This window comes from Dryobates pubescens, chromosome Z (assembly GCF_014839835.1).
Source record: "Dryobates pubescens isolate bDryPub1 chromosome Z, bDryPub1.pri, whole genome shotgun sequence".
NCBI classification, from domain to species: domain Eukaryota; kingdom Metazoa; phylum Chordata; class Aves; order Piciformes; family Picidae; genus Dryobates; species Dryobates pubescens.
In genome coordinates this window covers 113,389,099-113,410,664 of record NC_071657.1, presented here as the reverse complement: position 1 = coordinate 113,410,664, position 21,566 = coordinate 113,389,099, and the positions used below count along the sequence as shown (strand labels likewise).

The window sequence follows — 21,566 nt, the reverse complement described above, 5'->3', positions numbered from 1 at the left end:
AAGGAGATATTACTCCTTACCACCAGCTCCATGGCCCTGTGGGAGCTTTTGACTGCATCCCAGTTGCTTGCAAAGTGCCTGAGGCTGCACTGCAGACTGGGCTGGGGTTAAAGGGAAGGTGCTGGGTTGTGAGCTCCTGCAACTGTCACAGGGACATCTTCCCTTGCATACGGTGCTGCTGCAAGGCATTAGTCATCAACAGTCAGGCAGTGTTAGTTAGCTTCAGGTGGTGAGTTTCTCCATGATGAGCCCTCCAGACCTTGTCCATCAGTCCCCAAAGAGCGTGTGACTGCTTTCTGCAGATGATCTTAGCTTTGGACTCAAAGGGACTTATCCAATCTGATCCCTGGAACCTTTATCAGCACAAGTTGTTTGCTGAAGGCAGCCAGAACAAAAAGGATTGCTTAGGTGGAGTAAAGGATGGGAGTTGGGGCAGAGGAGATTTCTGCTGATGTTCCACAACTCATGCTCCCTGGTGCTAAAACTATAGATTCACTTGAACAAGTTGCAACGAGAACTGCATCAGTGACCTATTTTCCCCATTTCTGTCAAAAGCAAGATACCCAACAAATATCAAGGAACAACTGGAAGATCTTGGTGCCACTGCCTACAACCAACTTCCTGCTGTGTCACACATCATGATTTGTTATTAAATTCAGATTTTCATGCCCAGTAAACAAAGGAGGATTGCTGAATGACCTAAGTGTATGCTGCTGCTAATCTCCACCCATCTGCAGCAGGGCTGTGATTTCCCCAGACATTAAATTGTTCTCTAAACTGGTCTCCTTGTGTACTCCACGAATGAACTGGCAAATGAGTGTGATGCTTAGATGTGTTCCTGAGCTGTCTTACATGTTCTGAGAAGACCACTGTGGTTCCTCTTTGCAAGGTCTGCCACCACACTGCCATTTCTGTCCATCAGTGTCAGACCTTATTGGATGAAGGAAGTCTACATGGAGCAGATGAGACCTTGTCTGCTGTATGTAAGAACATGCTGGCAGAAGAAGAGTATGTAAGGTCAGGCCTGCTCCAAGATCGAAGTGTAAAAGTGTGGCGTTTTTTTCGCTAGTGAAGTCAAAAGCTGTGTATTCCCTCTGAAACCTGGCTGAATGCACCTTACACGTGCTTTCAAACCGCTGACGTGGATGCTGAGCACCATCCTACCCCCAAGCCAACTTGGTACCCTCCCCTTTGTGAGGGAAGGGAGATTGCAATCTGCAGTTGAAAGAATTGGACCTTCCCGAGGCTTTTGTACAATGGGCTTTGTAAAAGATTACTATGGAAGGCATCTCTTCTCTTGACTCCTCCCCACCTTCAAACAACCAGCATATCATAGCAATGCAAGCAGCAAAGTGTCACAGGTTATAGAATGTCCATTGCCTACCGCTTCTCGAAGGCACAGCTTCTTCAGCTCTTCCAAGCGCTGGCGCAGTGTCTCTTCCAAAGCTTCTTGCCTGGATTTCAGCGCAGCCAGCATATCTTTCTTGGCAGACTGAGAACTATCTGACTCTTGGGAACCTATCAATAAACAATGATTTCATTAGGCCAGCTGACAGCAGAGTACACATCTGGAGTGCCTGTAATTTTACCAAAGCCTGGCTGCAGTCCTTCCAAAGAGAAATCAGACTGTGACATAAAGCAGGTGTTACCCAGTCATGTTTGTTTACTGCAAATTCTTAATGTTTCAACTAACAGAGAGAGAGAGGACAGTGAGGCACACAAAGCCATTTGTGGTCATTATCCAGAAAAATGAAAGCAAGAAAATTATTCATGTAAAGAGCCTAGAAAGAAAGTTCTCAATAGCAAAACCATTGCAGTTTATGAAGCCCCGGAGATGCATTTTTTGGAAATTAAGACTAGGAGAAACCATTTAAGAGTACAGCCTACTTCTTAAGAACTGCAAGATTCCTAGCAGCAAGTGCTAAGAATCACAGAGTTATTGAGTCTGGAAAAGACCTCTGAGAGTGTTTAATTCATTCCACTTACAGTGCCTGTAATGGCACAAAATTAGCTAGCGAGATCCCTGTAAAAGACACCAAATTGCCATCAACCCACAGGTCCTTCTGGGATAGAGGTGTTTCTCACAAAGATGCGGGTCAGGATATTTAAACAGGATGTCCAAATGCCTTGACTTCTCCAGTGGCAATCACTCAGCAACTTCCACTTAATTGTCCATACATAAAGTCAAGACTCTGCTGCTCAGATGTCATGATAGCATTTGTAACTTCAGCTCTTTAAGGGAACTTATTGATGGGGCTCCTGATTTTATTTTGTTTTGTGGTGGTGCATCAATTGCTATCCAAAAAGTAGCATCTCAAAGAAGGGGCTGTTTGTTACATCCATTTTAGGGTTCTCAACTTGAGCAGCTGATTTTTCAGGATATACTTAGCATTAACCCTCTTTAATACACCTCTGGGTGGGATGAGTTTGTAGTGAAGTCACTTTGCTCCCATCCCCTTGTTTGCATATTCTGAATGCCTCCTTTCATCACCGAGTAAGGACATAAGGATTATGGCCACACTGTGAGATGAAAAGTAAGCTTAGGAAGGTGTGAATGCCACCTCCATGTGTTTTTAACTCATATTGCTTACTGTTGTTCAGCTCCAGCTATAGTTTAAAGCATCCACCTTAAGCTTATGGAAAGCTGAGCTCCGGTACCTGTGGTGGATGCAGCAGTAGCATCCCATTTCTGTCCACAGATGACAACAAGAGCTACAGCTCCACACACAGCCCTGGAGCTCAGCCTAAGTCTGCATCTGATTCGTTTTTAATAAACTCTGCAGTGGGTTTTAAGCTGGGCTGAGCAGCAAAGGGGTGGTTGTTGCAGAAATATCTAAGTGATCTAAGGTATCAGAGATGTCTTCCATGGGGTGGTGGATATGATACAGGACCCCGTGAGACCTCTTTTGGACTGGCAATGGGATACTCTAACCCACCTAAAACTCCACTAGACACCTACATTCAGATACTTGGATTGTGTCTGGTGATTTGCAAGGACATCTTGCATTGTACTGTAGATTTATACCTACCGCAAAGCCTTGAACTCCTGTTCTCAGTGGTCCCAACACCCACTGTCCCAGGGTGACTCTGGGGTGGCCACCTGCCCCTCTAGAGCAATGGTACTGAGAAATCGAACCTTTATTATCTGCAGGAATCATCTACAACAGGATGCTACAAGGAATTTTCTGTGTACCTGTAGGATGGGGGTGAAGGGGGCTTCTAGATACATTTGTAGTTTGGTCTCCAAGTGTACCATGAAAACACTCAGCCCAAGGAGGTTTGAAATGTTGCTGTGGTTTCACAGAGCTTTGGAACAAACCTGAGAACAACTCTTTGTTTTGGCAGCAAAACAGAGCGAAATCTGTACTTTCAGCTTCATCTTTCATTGCTGCTATTTCAGCAGACCATTAAAGCTAAACTGAAGGAGGATTGAGGCAAACTGCTGTGAAATAATTTTGCATTGGCCCAGGGGAAGCAGAGAACCCCACAGATCCTTTCTATCTTCTGCAGTTTTCATACAGGAAGACAGTTGGCATTTATTCTGTGAAACACCACCCCACTTTTTCATACCTTTTATTGGACTGTCATGGAGCAGGGGAGGTGGAAGAAGAGCTCTCTAGAAGTCATCTAGGTGGAGCATCATCATACAAAGGAGGGCAACCTCATGGTAAGAGGTCTGTTTAGTTGCTGTAGTTTATAGAATGGCTTGGGTTGGAAGGGGCCTCTAAAGGTCATCTAGTCTAACCTCCCTGCAGTAAGCAGGGACATCCTCAACTAGATCAGATTTCCCAGAGCCCTGTCAAGCCTGACCTTGAATATCTCCAGGAAGAGGGCCTCAATCTCCTCCTTGGGCAATCTTTTCCCCCCTCCTGGTAAAGAACGTGTTCCTAACATCAAATCTAAATCTACTCTTGTCTAGTTTCAAACCATTGTCCCTCATCCTATCACTGCAGGCCTTTGTAAACAGTCCCTCTGCCGCCTTCATGTAGGCTGCAGGAAGGCTGCTCTTAGGTCTCCCCAGAGCCTTCTCTTCTCCAGGCTGAACAACCCCAGCTCCCTCAGCCTTAGTTATCCTAATTTCATTTGTGTTTGCCCTTAGAGAGTAACATAACTCAATTCTGCAAACACATCTGTGCTACAAGAACTCGATTGGATCTCCTAGAGCAGTCTTGTTTTTGCACTGGCAGGGAGAGCCCTCTCTAGCATTTAGTAATTCTTAATAGTAATCCTGTTGGGCAGTTGCTAGCAAAAGCTGAACTGCTCAGTTTCTTCACTGAATTGCCAACAAACTGCTGAGTCTCAGTAAAAAAGTTGCTCATGATTCCAACAGATGTTTCAACACTGTTTTTTTTTCCTCTTGTATGACAACTTTAATGACCTATGCTTTCCTTTCAACTGCTCTTCTGCTTTCCTTCCTCTCTGCTCCCTACCTCCACACCAGCCTCAGATTTATTTTTAAAAGCAACTCATTTTTGCACTGCAGGTTTCCACGGCAGCTACAAAGATGCTCAAACATTTCACAGCACAGGAATAGCCTAAACGCTGGCCAGGCGCCCATGCTGATTTGGGCAGCGCTGACAAGAAGAAAACTAACAGCTTCTGGCTGAGCTGGTACGGCCCCAAATCAAGCACAGACAGCTCAAGGCATCTGCTCCAGCTGTGCTCACCCTCTGTGAGAATCACACTGGTCTCCACCCTGAGAGGGTGGAAGTGTCCACTGAGTGTACATCTTGCCATTGTTTTTCACCCCTCCCTGAAAGCAAAGGAATTGGGGAAGATCTGGAAGCACACTGTCATATTCTGAGTTAAGCAATGGAATTACTGCTGAAACCAAAGTTATCTTTTCCTTGGCACTAAAGAACCAGCTCAAATTAAACTTTTCCAAGTATATCACAAACTCTTCTACAGTAGTGAGGCTTCAAACACCTGGGGACAGGCCACTCAGTTTATGGCTTGTGATGGATGCTGATTTTTTTAGCTTGACCATATCTGACTAGGCTGATCCCTTGGGCATACTGTAGGAGTTACTTGTTTCTTCAGAATTTCCTGAAGTTTCTCCTTCAGAAATGGTTCTGTTCTACCTGGGGTTTTAAATTTATTTATTTAAAAGCTGAGTCCTATTTTGAGTGTATTATTAGATTTTATGGGCTGGTTCTCTGCTTGTTCTCACAGGTGAATAGCAAATGGAAACTTGATCAGTCAAGACAATCACACCCATGCAAGACGCTTGTGAAGGAGCAGAGAACAGTGCTTTGTATTGCTGGGGTGCCTATCCCTTTCATTATAGACTCTTTCCTTCACATTTGTATTAATCCAGCCTTGAGCAAGTCTGTGGCCAGACCCACTTCTAAACCCAGGGGCAACTGACCCAAAAATGTCAGAACAAATCAAAAGACCATAGAAACAACCAAAGAAATAATCAAAGACTAGCACAATCCAAACCAATCAAGCAGATACTACCTTAAATTTGTCCTATTAAATGTGATACTCACTGAGTCACGGCTGCCCAGTACCATCCAAAGGGGATCATCAACACTGATGAAAGATCAGTCCTAACATGATGCAACAGAGATGGTTGACTGGGAGGCTTTCTCAGGTATTTTCTCTCCCACAATTAGAGCTAATTCCTAATGCAGAAAGCAGGAGGACTATTGCTGAAATATGTAATTTCTTTGCATGAATTTTGAACCTTTCCATGAAAACTGTTATTATTATTCAGCCTTCTTCCCATTTGCTGTGCAAAGATTTACCAAACTCCTCATTTTAACACGCATTTCTGTAGAACCATTTCATGTCCCTAAAAATAAGAGGGCTGTGAAAGCACACTTGGTGGAAAGCAAAAGGCCTTTGTTGGGCACCAGGAGCTTGCTGAATCGGGGCCTGGTTTTATAGCTGATGGTGCTGGTTTAGTTTCAAGACTAAGGCACTCATACACATCCTTTCCTTCTTGGCATACAGGATGAGATGCAGGTCTTGGTGATCTGAGCACCCACTTAATATCCTACTACTGTGTGGATACTCTGCTTGTCTCCTTCACATGTGGCCTCTCCGTCCACTGATAGGCAGGAGAACATGACCTGTGAAATGGGAAGAGAACATAGTCCTCCCTGCCCAACTCAATCCTACAGCAGAATTCATGGCTGAGCTGCTTCATCAGTGCTAACGGGCTGGTTTCTGATCTCTCCAATACTGGTAAGGTCAAGATGCTCTTAGTGAAGCTGATGGCGACATGAAGCCTGGAGGTTTTTCAGGCCAGGCTGGATGGGGCTCTGAGCTACCTGATCTAGTGTGAGTTGTCCCTGTTCATGGCAGGGGGTTGGAACTAGATGATGCTTGAGGTCCCTTCCAACCCTAACAATTCTATGATTCTAACCAAAAGAATCTGACCAAGGTGATGTGCTGTGCCTGTGCACACCTGCAGGGGCTCCTGGCTACCAGGCATCAGCCCCAAGACAAGCTTTGTTCTATAGCTTGTCAAAAGGGATGACAACAGCAATGCAAGCCACTGGTTTTGAGTGGAAAGCCCTAACAGTGACTCACTGTTTGTCTCCATTTCCTCCACTATTGTAGCAGAGTGAAGCCAGCTTGGAAAAGAGATAGAAAGATGAAACCAAGCAGGGAGGATAGATGTGATGCTGAGGAGCAGACAGAACCATGGCTTGAAGAAAGGAGATTCAACAAGGCAGCTGAGCAGTAGAGTGGCAATAGCATCCAGGCAACTCTTCTCTCATTTTGTGAGCCTTCTGCTCCAGGAAAAACACATCTAAATATGGCAAACTCTTCACACTACATCTGGCTGCTGGCTCCAGCTTGCTGGCATTTGGTTGAGGTCCCCATGGAAGACTGTCCCTTGAGCAGGGGAGGGGAGGTCCCCTCCACACTTCCTTCATGCCAGAGCTTGGGCTGACTCACTGCACCAGGATGTCAGCACACAACAGCCAGCAAGCCCAGCCAGCTGCTCTCTCTTGTCTCTGCCAGACAAGTAGGAAATCCTCTGTGGTGTGCAGGAGCCCAGCTGGAGCTGCACCTCACAGGATGTGCTAAGAGATTCTGTGGGCAACTCGTCTTCACCAGCTCCATGCTCGGGGGCCATGCTGGAGGCTGTCAGGGTGCTGTTTATCTGCTCCAGCACCAGCCAGGGTGGTCCAGCTGGAATATGGAGTGCTGGGGGCCAGGGGACCATCTGGCTGGGCTCTCTTGTGGCGTTTTCAAATGTGAAGAGGCCCCCGAACAGGAAACCTCCATTACAGATGAAGGAATGGGGCTCAGGAAAGCAGAAGCTCCTCAAACACATCTGCAGAGCTAAAGCAGAGGTGCTCCTCTGTGGCCTCTCCTCTGCCCACTGAGATGAAGAAGTCAGTCTGGGGTTCAGCCCAGCAATAACCCAGTAGTAATGAGACTCCTTGATAGCTACAAGACTTCCAGAGCTCTTAGGGCACAGGCTGCTCTGAAGAACAAATCCACCTTACATGTAACCTGATTTTGCTACAATAATTCTCTCTGCTGGCTTTGATTATGGTTCATGCCAGTATGGAAGCAGAGCTTTAATACCTGGGCACATCTTGCCCCCCATGCCCAGGGATGGCCCAGAGATCTTGAGCAGAAGATCCCTGAGCTAAATCCCAGCAGCCCTATTTTGGAGGCCCCTTCAGAGCACAAATGAGGTCAAAAGTTAAAGAGTAAGCTTGTCATAAATGCACTTGGAACCATCAAGTATAAAACTTACAACTCTGCAGTGGGCATAGATTGAGATCAAGGGCCTGGGAATCCTGGAGGAGCTTATGTTTTGGCCCTGAATTCTGTGGCCACAGAGAAATCACTGTCCCTGTATAAGACTCCACTTCCATGCTGTTGTGTCTTGAGGCTCTAAGTGATGTGGGGCAGCGACTGCTTTGCACGGCACAGCAGGATCTTGGCCAGACAATGTAACAGCTGGAACCAACAACTAATATTTCCTTGTAGCCTTGCTGCAAACCCAGGGGAGACATGCCAGCTTTGGTGTGCTCCTCATGGTGCTGACAGCCCCTTCAGTGGAGGGAGATGGAGAGGAAATGGCTACAAGTAATTTCCAAGAAAAAACGGACAGAGAACAGTAGGAAAGTGGGGACAGAGATTCAGCTCTGCCTTTGTGATTTTTGAGTCATTTGGGGTATTTATAGCCAGGAAATCTACTGTGGCCACTTAATCATTTGCACTTATTCTCTCCAGTGTGCAGGCTGTACTGTGATAACTCATCATTGTTGTGACTTTGTGCTGATAATCTTTGGACAATGGGAGGAAATGCAAAGGCCAGGACAGAGCCCACGACTGTGCCCAGCAGGATAGGCAGTGAATGCTCCCTCCCGTCCAGTATGACAAGGCTGTGTCACCTCTGCCAGTCAGGCTTGAAGGAAAGGGGTCTTGGAGCAGAGGGGTCTGGGTGACTGTGTGGAAGCAATTCAGTGTTTTGAGTTCCTTGGTATCTGTCCTCCTCTGACATCCACTCTCTACACTTCCCTCCCTCCAGATGTGTGCTCACAGCTGCTGGAAGGCACACAGTGGCAGCTTGCCTTAGCATTTTGTGAAGACCCCATCCTCATAGCTGGTAGCGACTAAAGAAAGCTCTGAACACAGGAGCATGAAGGGGGCCATGCTTGCCTGGCTCACCAGCAGCACCTTGACCAAAACTGAGGTTCACACAGTCCTAGATAGACCAACCCACCTATCCAGGCCTCAGTTGGTCGATGGCCTTTGCATAGCTCTAGTCAGTAAGGTAATTCTCCGAGCCTGCAAATCCCATGATCACCCGGAAGGGACTTGAGCAGGGAACAAAAAAATACAGAAATAAAAGCATGGAAAGCTCCTGGTTTGGGGTTTCCACCTGCATAACCTTGTAAGTGCCATCCTTACAAAAGCTTTTATGGACCTAATTTTCTGCTGGCTTTCACTTGACTGTTGCTCTCCCAGTGTAAGAGCAGAGGCAGACTCCCCCGTGGTTGGTTTGTTTGTTTTTTCCAGGAAGGCTAAAAGTCAGTGTATTAACATGAAAACAGGATTACTACCAAGTAACTCTTGAAAACTTGGAAATAGTGCCCAGGAGGCTGAAATCTTGAAATGACCTTAATAACTTCCTTAGGGTACTTAATGTTATTTACTTTCCAGCAGGAGTGCTGGAAAAATTCTAAACAAACAAAGAGCTCCAGCAACCAAACGCCAGTAGTGAAGCTGCTCAGCAACTGCAACTCCCTGAGCCATGGGAGGCACAGACAGTGGATTGTATACTCCATCAGGAGGACCTAAGGAACAGAAAGGCATCTCTGTTTGCAGGCAAGCCAAGGAAATGCACAGCAGGCTGCTCCAGAGCTCTGTGAGCATTGCACATTTTAACCCCTTGCTGGACATTTTCCATGTAGGAAACTGTGTCTTTTAAGAGCCTTAAAGGATGCAGTGATGCAATGCTGAATACTGCACCAGTGTGGGTTCAGTTTCAAAGCATTTATTCCCTTGTCCAGCATAGGAAAATTATTCTCTGGTGTACACAACACAACTGGTTATGGTAAATTGATACAACAGAGGACAATTAATTGACTGGAACTGTTATTATCTTGATATAAGCAACTCTGCCCTCCTGGAGAGCTTCTCATCTGAGCAGCTTCAAACTCTTTGTAAACTATCAATCTAGAATCCCATTCAGCACTGTTTGACACACAGTTTGGCTTGTTCAGACTGACAGAAGAGTTTCAAAGAAATACAGAAAAGTTCCTAACTCCCCTTCCCTGGTCTTCTGATGATCCAGCTCTTCTCCACATCAACTTCTCTTGGGTCTCTTTCACAGATTATGTCTATTACGTCTTCCTCATAGCAGGAAGGTGCTCTAAAGCCACAAAAGAAACCTCCTGGTCCCCACACTAGTATGCTGGAGAGTGCTAGCAAAGAGCTCTTTTGAGCCTGGGACACTAGGCAAATTCCAGCAACACAAAGGCAAGGCAGATGTACATTCTGTAAAGAAACCACTCTGCCTGAACACTGCTGAGGGATATCACCAATTCCCAGTCTCAGTTTCCCTAGAGAGCTGCATTGGCTGAATGCTTCCTCAAGGCTGGATGGAGCTCCTTCACAAATGCATTTACCTTAGGACCAGCTGGGTAACAAGGTGTGATTATGACAGGAAGTGTGAAGAGAGACCAGGTCTCAGCTGGGAAGTGAGAGGTTGGAGATGGCATCCTGGGGCCAAAGAGGACATGAGCAGGAGTAATGAGAGTGAGGGGAAACTGCTGCCTGTGTTGTTTGTGGGGCAACATGCTGAAAGACTGACTAACACCTGGACAGACAGAAAACCTAAAGGGAAGTGACTTTCAATTTTGCTTTGCACTTTCTGGCTGCCCCCCACTATACCAACATCACAGCACTGCCCACCATATTCTCTCCAGTTACAGAATAAAGAACCTACCTGATGAGAGAAGACTCCCACTGCTGCCACTGATAATTTTGCCTTTACTTCCCATGTTGGCCAGCTTTGAGGTCTTGAGCGTTCCAGTTTCAGTCAGGTCAATCGCAATCTCACTCAGGCTTCTTGCAGCATGAATCTTGGACTGCACATGGACACAGGAATTAGTAATGATGTGACAACTCTTTAAAGCTCACAGAAGAAAAAAAGCCCTTTTGCTGTGGGAGGAAACAGACCTCCACAGCAAACGTGGCTTATTTTACAAGAATAGAAGCAATCTGGCACAGTATTCACTGCTGCACTTTTCACATTCTCAAGTAGGTGCACTCCTGACATCACTTCCTGTTGTTTGTTATTTTCTCTGCTTTGCCATGGATGTTTTCCCCCTCTTAAACTATGTATGGAGCTATTGAGTTACCACATACAACAAGAAACCTTCAAAAATGCCAACATTGTAAACTGCAAAGCCTGAAGGCTAAAGATCATCTCTAGCACCTAAAGGAAACCAAGCCTTTCCAAACCTGCAGTGAGCTTTGGGCCAGGACAGAGTGAGGACGTAGTTTAAACAGGCTGTCATGAGGACCTGGAAGAAAATCCTGGCAGGAAAACATCTTCAGGTTATGGTCCAGACTAACAAGCAAAATGCAATGCCCCTACTGTGAGTGACATCTTCAAAGCATTAGCATTACTCCAGTAAGAAGCAACCGTCAGTCCCAGGTCAGTAACTGGTCACACTAACACAAGTAGTCCCTTGTACACCACCAAATGTCAACAGTCTAGGCATCTCCAGGGGAAAGTAAACATGCATACTGCATGAACTTGTCTTAGGAGGGGACGAGCTGACTTCCTAAGATGTCTTTTCTCCATTGGTTATGGAAGGATTTGAGACAAGAAGATGCCCAGAAAGTTCAGGTGACATAACCCAAGACCTTCATCTTTATTGAGCAGTGAGCGCAGATGTGGTTTGCCCAAAGAGCTAACAAGGAAGAAAAGATGCAGGACAAGGGGATTAACAACACTGAGCAATGAAAGGAGAACAGCTGCTGTTTGCAGGATTGGGCTCACTCATTCCTAGTGGCTGCCTTGCCTCTGCAAGACAAATCCTACCATGAGCAGCTCACCATCTCTCTATCTCCAGTCCATTCTCTGACAGCCTCTAATAGGCATTTAACGTGAACAAAAGAATCAAGAATATTGATCAAAGTTGCTGGAGATGGCCCATCAGTTAGAGCCCCAGCACCACCAGGAAGATGCACCCTACATATGAGGGTGTCTTTCAGTCCTTTTGCTGACCAGTACAGCCTTAGGATTACCTTAAACTAACAACTGCCACATCACAACAACCCTCTCTAGTCCTCTTATTTGTGACTGGGGTCATCTCCAAGCACTTCACAAAAAAATATAAAGAAACTTTTCATTAAGCCATTGTGGAATAATCTGTCCACATGGAAAATTTCCTCCTGCCTCTTCTGAGCTAATGCTTATGCTCTGAGCTCTATTTGATGTATTGGTTGTTGAATTCACTTCAGGTAACAAGGCATGCTAATAAGAAGGGAACTGACAAGCATGAAGAAGCTCATTGTCTAACATGGCACACAGAGATGGTTGCTATTTTATCACTGACCTGAACATCGGCTTCTTGCTTGCTGACCCTCATATGAGCTCCTTAGTCACAGATGGAGGAGCTTGGAGCTCAGCCCATCATCCAAATCTCAGAAGTCCTGTGCTGCTGAGTTCTAATTACCCTGGCTTTGCAGGGACACTGACCTGCAATTTCTATTTTCTAGAACCCAGAGAGTTGTTGGGACACAGTGCTGAGGCTCTCCAGCTGCACAAAGTCTTCTGTCGAACTGGATGATGAAGTCCCAGTTCACCTGAACTTTCACCTCTGCACCTCAAGGCCAGAAGAGAATCTCAGCTCTAGTCATACAGTTAGGTGATGGGCACATAATTACAGTGCTAACAAATCAGAAGCTGATTGATGTCACGTACCAAGGAGTTTTCTGTTCCCACTAGAACTAGCAGAAGATGGGAGTACAAAGAATGCTTGCCATGATGGGATTTGCAGTGTTTTTTCACATCCTTAGGAAGCAGAAATTATTTTAACAAGAGCTTAGGCTGAAATGATGGCTGAACGCTCACCACATTGAGTTTCACTTTCAGCTCTGCTACCGATTTGCTGTGGGGCTTTGGGCAAGCCTCTTAAGTTCTTTGTGATCCTCTGCCTCTGCACATCAATGAAACAATAAGGGCAGTAAAACATCTCCCTGCTACACACTGTGTTTTTAAGATTAGTTTAAGACTCCATATGATGACCTCATGGGGAGAGCCTCATACTAAAACCACCCTCAGAAGTATTACCATCATTTAATATTCTTGGGTATTTAGTCTCCACCACTGCCATTCAGAGGTACTCAAATGCCTCACAAGCTTATTTGCACAACACCCCCAAGAACAGGGTGTGTGCTCTCACTCATTTGAGTGCAGAGGCTGAACTACCTGCCAAGGTATCAGAGCATATCAGGCACCCACCACTGACACTGTTACAACCAGTTACTTCTCATTTTCAGCAGCTCCTCCCCAAAATCAGCCCCAGAAGGACAGCACTCTTTTAGATTCCTTTACCTGATGTTTCTGGTCAGAAAAAAGGTCTGTGAAATATGTTCTCCAGACAGCTTTAGCTCTGGGTGAAGAGGAAAGTAACTTTTTACCTAACAAGATTTCCTGCTGCTGCAATCTTGATAAGGAGCCTGAGCATAATTTGCTGTCTTGCTGCAATACCAGATCTTTGGAGGTAACAAGTCTTCAGGCTGCTGCTGTCTGGGGGATTTATGCCCTGCAGGTGTACATCTGCTGCAAGACCCTACATTTATGTAGGGTTACGTATACCTCGTGTACCCCAGGAACTGCCATACTAATCAGCCACAGTATCTGCCTAACCTAATATACTGAGTCCTTGCAGTAGATGTCTAGGAAGAGGATGAATCCCAATTCTGGACCCACATATCCTGCCCTCCCGCTCTGCGAGGTACTGGTCTTCCTGTATTTGTAGGACAGTTACAGTGAGAAGCTCTGTAGTTTATTTCCATTCATACTCAGACTGCAAATTAGGGCACGCTCTTGCTCTACCTGACCGACAAGGCACCAACCAAAACGCTGAGTGAAGGCACTGCAGTGGAATGGTGGTGTGGCCCTGGCCAGCAGGCCAAGCCAGCAGTGCATGGAAGTGTGCCCTGCGTACGGCAAATGAAGAAATGATACAAGGCCAAAGCCTGTCGTCTCTGGAGGTGGGAGAGAGGAAAAACTAACCAGAAAGGGAGCAGACGGGATCAGCAAGGCAGAGCAAGCTTCCTCCACAAAGGGTGCAAATCAAACTTGCCAAAGCTGCAGGAGAAGGTTTTAGATCCCATCGTAGTTGTGCTAAACAGTGGGGATGGAACATCTCCTGAAAGGAACAGGGTTAACTTTCCATGCTGCTCAACATCTGCTGCCTCTGCTCCCTTCAGCAATGCCAATCATCATCGGGTGGTCTTGTGCTTTGGACAGCCACTCATCAACGGCAGGAATCAGACCAACAGTGTATTTCACACAGGCCACTGAGCAGCAGCCTGGGCTAGACTCTGCACTGACAGCACAATGGTGGAAGGCTGGATTACACCCCATTAGCACTCCCTCGGGCCCTGCCTCCCTCCAGGCTCACAAATTCTAAAGCACTTAGCACAGACCTGCCAAGTCTCATTTACATGGAGGAAGACTGGCTCATTCATGAGTCATTTCAAAGCACGGGGCCAAACTGATCCGCAGTGTTGTTCTGACAGGGTCAGAGGATAAAGAAAAATCCATCAGCGAAAAGCAAGAGTAGACAGACACTAGGGATGAATTTACCCCTCTTGCTTACAGTGATGGGGCTTTGCTGCAGGTGATTTTTTTTAAACCCTTGGCCTATTTTCCACTGGCTCATTCAGTGAAAAAGCCTTGCACTTGGAGGAACGTGCTGCTGGAAATTCCCACAAAATGGGACTTCTCAAGGCTTCTAGGCCAAATGTTTGATTGACTCAGTGCAGTCAACAGAGCAAAGACATGCCTTGAAGTCTTGCTACCTGTGTCTCCTGAAAAAAAGTGAAGCTGACAAGAGTTCTGCCTGCTGACATGTTCACTTGGAAAGCTGGGGATCTTTTCAGTCTCCATGTTACGCTTCGATTGCAGGGAGACATAGGTCAGCAGGGAGCAAGATGCTAGGAACTCATGAGCTGGCAGGAGTTCAACATAGAATAAGGCTGCAAAGATTTAGGCTGGGACCTCACTTCCCTGCAAAACAGTCAAAACCAAGGCAAAGTTGATTTTATTTATTTTTACAATCAGGTGAAGGAGGTTTTCCAGTGGAGCTGTGCATAAGGTCCGGATCCAAGCGGTGCCCAGTTATACAAGGAGCACAGAGTCCAAGCTTGCTTTGTCATTATGTCCTATCTCTTGCCATCTAATCTACATCACTGGAGTAAAGGCTTAGCTAATGTGAACTCCAGCAGGCTTCTTCTTCTAAGTTTGTTTTTGTTTTTCTTTCTTTCATCAAAACTATATGAAATGCCAAGTTTGGACATGAAAGGAAGGAATACCTACGTTTTCCTTTGAAGCTGGGGATTCAGCTGAAGTAGGGGCTAAGATTAAGGGGATGCAAACCCATGAGACCTGAAACTCAAATAAATGTTTGTCTAAGCCCTTGAAAGCTAAAACAAAGACATTTCCCTAGAATATATTTTAGTGGTTTCCAAAGCATCTGAGTACAGCGTCCTGAAGTGACCAGCAGGATGAATTGAACAGATCAATTAAAACAGATTCATCTATCAATCTTGACAGTATCGTGTCAAAGACGAGGACAACAGACTAAAATACCAGCTCCCTTAAGAGAAAGGGACAAATATTTGTATGCCTTAACTTCAAAGCCTCAGTGTGACCACTGGGATTATTGTGACAAAGCACAATGACATGGTCACAGACAGGACAGGTTGACAAACGAGGGCTGGAGAGGTGGTGCTATCTGTAGGCGTGTGAGAGAGGAGATCAGATTGAAACACAATCTGACAACAACAAAAGAAGTCCTGGGCATTTAAGAGACCCAATTTCTTACAAAGAAATGGGAGGAGGAGGGAATCTCCTTTTGTTTGTTCATTGCTTGTGACCTAAATACCTTGCAGTTAGATCAGCAAATCCATCTGGCTAAAAGTAAAAAACTCCCCAAACTTCTGCTTGCTTGATGAGTTGCTTTTGTTGAGAGAAAAACAGAGAGGGCTGTGCATTGTCTTGGTGGTGCTGAGCAGAGAAGGGGGACAAGAAAGCATTACTTGGTATCAAGTGTGCGTGCAATTTTGTCCAGCTAGCACTTAGGCAGGGGTGGGAAGTTAGTTTTGTACCTACATTCAATATAGGTGACAGCAAATAAGATGAATCCTGGGTTTTTTTTGCATTAGATGGGACATAGTCAAAGTGAGTGTAGCCATGTGTTCTGTCCAAGGCATCTGAAGGTGTTACCCACTTCACAATAAAGTCATGGGGATCCTGATGGGGAAAGCAATGTCAGAAGGGTTTAGAGCAAGCTGGACTAAGAGCACACTGATGGCCTTTCAAATGATTTCAACAAGCCAGTTCATTTCATTTAACTGGCATAAAAATGACACAGCAGAGAAAAGCAGGAAAAAGAAATAATTTTTTTGCCAGTTTAGTGGGCTGAATTGAAAGGACCTGATAGGGCTAGGGCCTGTGCAAGGGAGAGAGCAATCCCTGACTGAAAATGCAGGCAGTGCTTTCAGCAGTAGCCAGATGTTTAGATTGTTTCACTCATCTGTACATTCCTGCCACCCTACCAGAGATGGGAGGCAATGCAGGCAGCTCTGTAAGAAGGTATCCACTCAGTACAGACTCTGTCTTCTCTGTAAAGTTGTACATCAACATGCTGACATGGAGAGAGGTGTCTGCATGAGAAGTGTCTCTTCTGTCTCAAAGCGATCTCAGAGTGATCAAAGTGATCTGTTGCTTTAAGTATGCCTAAAATTACTGTCAATGAAAGGAATTAGAGGGAGAACACACACTCCTCTGGTTTCAAGGTGGTTTCTTTTGTGTACTGAGTGGCCCTCAGTGCAGCACTAGATCAAGACCACAGTTCATGCAACCTGTCCCACAATCCTCACTCCCATCGTCAAGAATTTGATATAAATACCCTAATTCTGGCCAAAGCCAGCAGATATTTTGAGTCAGTTTGCCATTTTTTTTGATCTTGGGTGGAAAGAGGGCAGGAAAGGAGCCACCACCTCAACCCAAGCTTGCTGGGACTGTGGGGAGTGAGGAGGACTCACTCGTTGCAACACTCACTTCAACTTCCAACAGGCTTACCTTGCTTTGCTTTCTGTCCAGGTAGAACTGATGTTGACTAATGGCCATAGCCCAGATAGACTTTATTAGTGCTGGACAGGCGTACCACGTATGCACAGCAATGCCACTATGCCCAAAAGTCCTCCTGGTCACAGAGGCCCTGGAGAGGAGAAAAGAATTGATAGAATGCACTGGGCTTACATCAAGGTTTCTTCATATTGTTTTCTGTGGCAGAACCTATCACAGACTCCACAGTAAAAGCTGCTGTCTTTACTGCACAAACCCTTGTGCAAACAGGAAAAAGAAAGATGCATACAGAACAGCAATCAAGCCAGGAGAGCATTTATTTAAAGAGCTCCTCAAGCTGGCAAACTCCAGAGGACTAATAGTAAAGGTCAACCAGTTTGTCCAGTTCACAATGTATTCCTGGGTTTGACTGAGCTGATGCTGACCGGCCACATATCACAGGGGAGTCACCAATGCCAAAGCATGTGTGAATCCTCTGCCTCATCACATGCCCAAACACCTAAGGCCAAACTCTCACACTCTTCACTGCCTCTGGCTTTGGATGGCCTCTCACACATGTTAGGACCCAGGTGACAACTAAAGATCTACAGGATCAATAGTTGCTTCACAGAATGTGGAAGAACCTCTTCAAGTACCTTGATTTTCCCCACTTGTAAACAGATATAGTAGGACCTGCCACATGGTATGGGAAAAGGGAGTTGTGAGGCTCAGAGAGGGCTCTGTAAGTGCCCTGGAGACAAGAATGTTACTCAGTGATTAGCTGAATGAAAATAAAACCAGGAAAAATAAGAGCTAAATGCTTCCTCCCTGGGACTCCCCATTGTCCTCAAATATTAGCAAAACCCACAGGATAGGTTTCACCATGCTTTCACAGCTGTACAAAACTGCTTGGTTATTCCTCCTTACCCCTCACCTCTAACTGCACCAGTACACACAGGTGCCAAGCATCCTGCTCTGCAGAACCCCTGTCACTGCAGGGATGTAGCACTGGCTGGAGTAAACCAAACCACTGATCTACAGAGCCCCAAATAAACAAGGTCCTCTACTACAGTCTGTTAAGAAGAGTCTTATAGTGAAATATTGTGAGAGGAATGTGCACATAGTTACAGAGACTAGCCCAGAAATGTGACATTTTTGTTACAGCCTTTCACAGGGGGATAGGGATGGTGGAAAGGGACTACTACTACCAGACAGCCTGGGGAGCAGGGTATGCTACAGAGGGGCTGCCACAGTCCATAGCCAGCAAGCACTCTCTGTGTCGTAGATGTGGAGGCGACACTGCAGGACAGCCCACAAGCTCTACTTGCAGTGCAGTGCAAGGGATGGTTGACTCTTACCAGCACTTGGAAGCCCTCAAGCCTGCTAAAGCAGTGGTTCTCCACTTTGCCCTGGCCACCTCTCCCTGGGTGCCTGTGGGCTACTGCCCTGACCAAAACTGGAAACGAACGTGTGGAGGGGGACATGGGGTCAGAGAAAGTTGTGACAGAACCAAGCATGAAAGAATAGGAAAACCCTGCAGCACAATGAGAGGGCTGACAGGTCTTGTGTCAGGGTCTTTCCAGTGCTGCAAAACACGTTCAAAGTTAAATTGTGAAACTACAAATTGGAGTGAAATTTGTCTGGAAAACAGCTGCAGTCAATGCAAACAAGGTCTGAGACAAGTGGGATCTTTTATTTCAGTGCTATCCTGTGCTGAATCCTTTGCAAGTGAAGCAGAAGACCTTGTCCTACCATGAGTATTGTTCTTGTAAGAAAACTGTCCCTGGATGCACAGAACAGTGGCTGATGGTCCTAATGAGGATGGGTGCTGGGCTGTCTCATCCCAGTCACTGGACAAAGAGTGAAGGTTGTGCTAGGAGGTACTCGTGAAGCTGAGGCTGGAAAGGGGACCTGACTCTGGATGCTTTATATTGGTTTTAGGGACAGAAACCACTGCAGCACATTGGCATGTAAGGCTTTAAGGCGCTCAAACATGGGTGGAAGTCTGAATTCTGGTGCCATCCTATTCTGCTCAAATGCAGTTGCTCCTTTTGAACTCCCACAAACACACTGCAAGCCATCCATCTTCCCACCCTAAAATGAGCAACTTCATTTTTTTTCTTCATTTTGGGACACATTTCCCATCAAAATTTGGCAGTGCTGGAATACTGGTTGGACTCTGAGCTTAAAGTTTTTTTCCAATTTATCAATTCTATGATTCTATGAAAGCTGCAGACCCTGTTAGAAAGCCTGCAGACATAGCTGGTGAGAGCTGTGGACTTGCTCCTTAGAGCTGTCTCTTGGAGACCTGAGAGCAATGGCCCATTGGTGATTTTTCTGTGAATTCCCTCCACACATGCCACATGCACTATGGAATGAACCCTGTCAATACCCCCTAAAACAAATAATTTATCTCCTTTACGGAGTAAGTAACCACAATGAAGAGAGGTTAAATGGCTTGTTAAGGACAGGAAGCCATAGACAGAAGCAGGACTTAAAAACATACATTGTGCTGCCTAGCCCTGGCCACAACCATGGAGCCATACTTGCACTCCTGCCAAGTGTGGCTTTGCTGACTCAGGCTCTGGTTTGGCTACATAGAGAGGAATGCACTGTGTTGGCTACTCCTCTTCTTCCACACACTGAACAACTCCTCACAAGAGTCCATCCCACTTGGCTGGGAGACTAAAACCCTATCTCGATTCCCACCACACCACTGCAATATGCCTTGCTGCTTTATAGCCAGAGTACCAGCTCAGCGCGGATGGTGGTACTCTCTGGACACAAAAATCAACCGAATTCATTCCCTTTTAGTGAGAAAGTACCAGGCTGACAACCTGGGACCTGATTTTGTCCTCCTGGTGTTAATTCAGAGAAACTGCACAATGGAATAAAAAAAATGGAAGCTCTTCCGTGTCAGTAATTCCTATCATCCAAGCACAAATGAGACAGAAGAATTTCCTCTGCACGGTCACATTTCATGCATGACATTAAGTTGCAAATATCATCACAATTGTTATGTCCCAGAGGTATTTGCTTGCTTTTCCTTACAATTGCTGCTTCCAGCAAACAGCCAGCCTTGGTGTTTAGGGACTTCTCATTCATGGTTGCTTGTAGCACGTGTTTCTGACACCTTGCCCACTGCTGGAGGCTCAGTGGGGGATGGAGTGCACCACCCTCAGCTCATGCTGCTGATAGATCTCCCAGCATATTCTTAGTTTTGGGAATTTCCTCCACTAGATTTCATGCAAATATTTACATACTTAATATTAAGCAGCTGCCTCAAGGCCCTGCTGACCTGGAGCTACACAACAATAGGAACTGCTCTATGCAGCTTTTGCTTTACCAAAATGCACCTATGGAGCCAGGCACCATTTGTACTGGTGTGACTGTGTTTAGATCAGGGTAAAAAAAGCACAGAAACTGCATGCAAAATTCCCTTAAGAAAAGTACATATATTAGTACATAGATCAGCATGGGAAACAGGTGAAACAGGATCACAGCTGAGCAATCAGCAAAACACACAACTACCAGCAGCACATCAAATCAGCCTGAGAAGAGAGCTGGTTTCCATCAGTCGTAGTCATACTTACTTTGCAAGAGGGACATTGTTTTTAGTGAGCACAACTTAAAGAGCAACATACACACTGGTCACTGCAATAACTACCCACTGAGGCAAACAAGCAAGGGGTGAAGAATGCACTGATTAGATGCAGCACAGTCACTTGAACTCACTCTCTCCCACGTTAGGTTTCTTAAGCAAGAAAAAAAGACTCCCGTGCCAAAAAGACTGATGGGCTTTCATCCAGCCTGCTGGTAAACCTCTGGTACCCTGCCATTCCTTTCAGCTGCACTACTGAATATTTATTTACAAGGAAGCGTGTGAGTACAAAACCTGGCGCCCATCTCCAGGCTCCAAAGTGCAACACGGGGACAAGGCAACCCTCCTTTCACGCACGGGGGTTGATGGCACGGCAGCCAGGGCACCGTATCTATGCTGCCCCGGGGCTCAGAAGGTGCCAAAAGAGAGGAGGGGGGGAGGAAAATACCAGTACGAGTCAAGGGGAAACAAATCCTCAAAACCAGCCACCCGAACCCAAAATATCCCGCTGAAAGGAAGCAGCAGCCCCTGACTTTGGCACCCGTGGCCCCTTGCTTTCGGGTTCCCCACCTACAAGGGCAGCTAGTCTCACACAGCGTCACGGCCAGCGCCGCTTCCCACGACCCGGCTCGGCGTGGCTCAGCACGGAAAAGCCTGGCTCTGCGTGGCTTAGCCCGGCTCGTCTCGTCGCTCACCTGCGCGGGTCGTGCACCTCCACCGAGAACTTCTTCTCGCGGAAATAGAGGTTCTCCAGCTGCCTCCATTGGAAGATCTGCGGAGAGAAGAAATGGGTGAGGCTCCTCGACGAACACCCTCACGCCGCCCGCCGCGCCGCTTCCTCCCGGCGCTGCGGCGGGGCTACCCCGCTCCGCTTCGCTCCGCCCCGGCTCGGCCCCGCGTCCCGCCCGCGTCCCCCGCCCCGGACCCTGGGGCAGCCCCGGGGGCGGGAGGCTCCCTCCCTCCGCCCCGGACCTTGGGGCAGCCCCGGGGGCGGCAGGCTCCCTCCCTCCCGGCCCCTGCCGTCTGCTGCGGGCTCGGTGCCGGGGGGCAGCGGGGAGGGGGCGGTTTCACTTTGCAGAACTTAGTACGGTTTAAAGACATGCAAGCCACAGGAGAAATGGGATTCGATTGTTTTTTCCCTTGTAATGCCATGTTCCTGCTTCTGCTGCT

General features: G+C 46.6%; 1 protein-coding gene across 1 annotated transcript in view; it reads right to left on the bottom strand.

Moving 5' to 3' along the window:
- FRMD4A (FERM domain containing 4A) overlaps window positions 1–21,566 on the bottom strand; it is a 217,830-nt gene that overhangs the window by 16,916 nt on the left and 179,348 nt on the right. The window contains exons 12-15 of the mRNA XM_009900274.2: window positions 21,092–21,168; window positions 16,811–16,949; window positions 10,430–10,571; window positions 1,385–1,518 (exon numbers count right to left, since the gene is read on the bottom strand). Coding sequence (XP_009898576.2) covers window positions 1,385–1,518; window positions 10,430–10,571; window positions 16,811–16,949; window positions 21,092–21,168 — 492 coding nt within the window. The remainder of the gene's footprint in view (window positions 1–1,384; window positions 1,519–10,429; window positions 10,572–16,810; window positions 16,950–21,091; window positions 21,169–21,566) is intronic.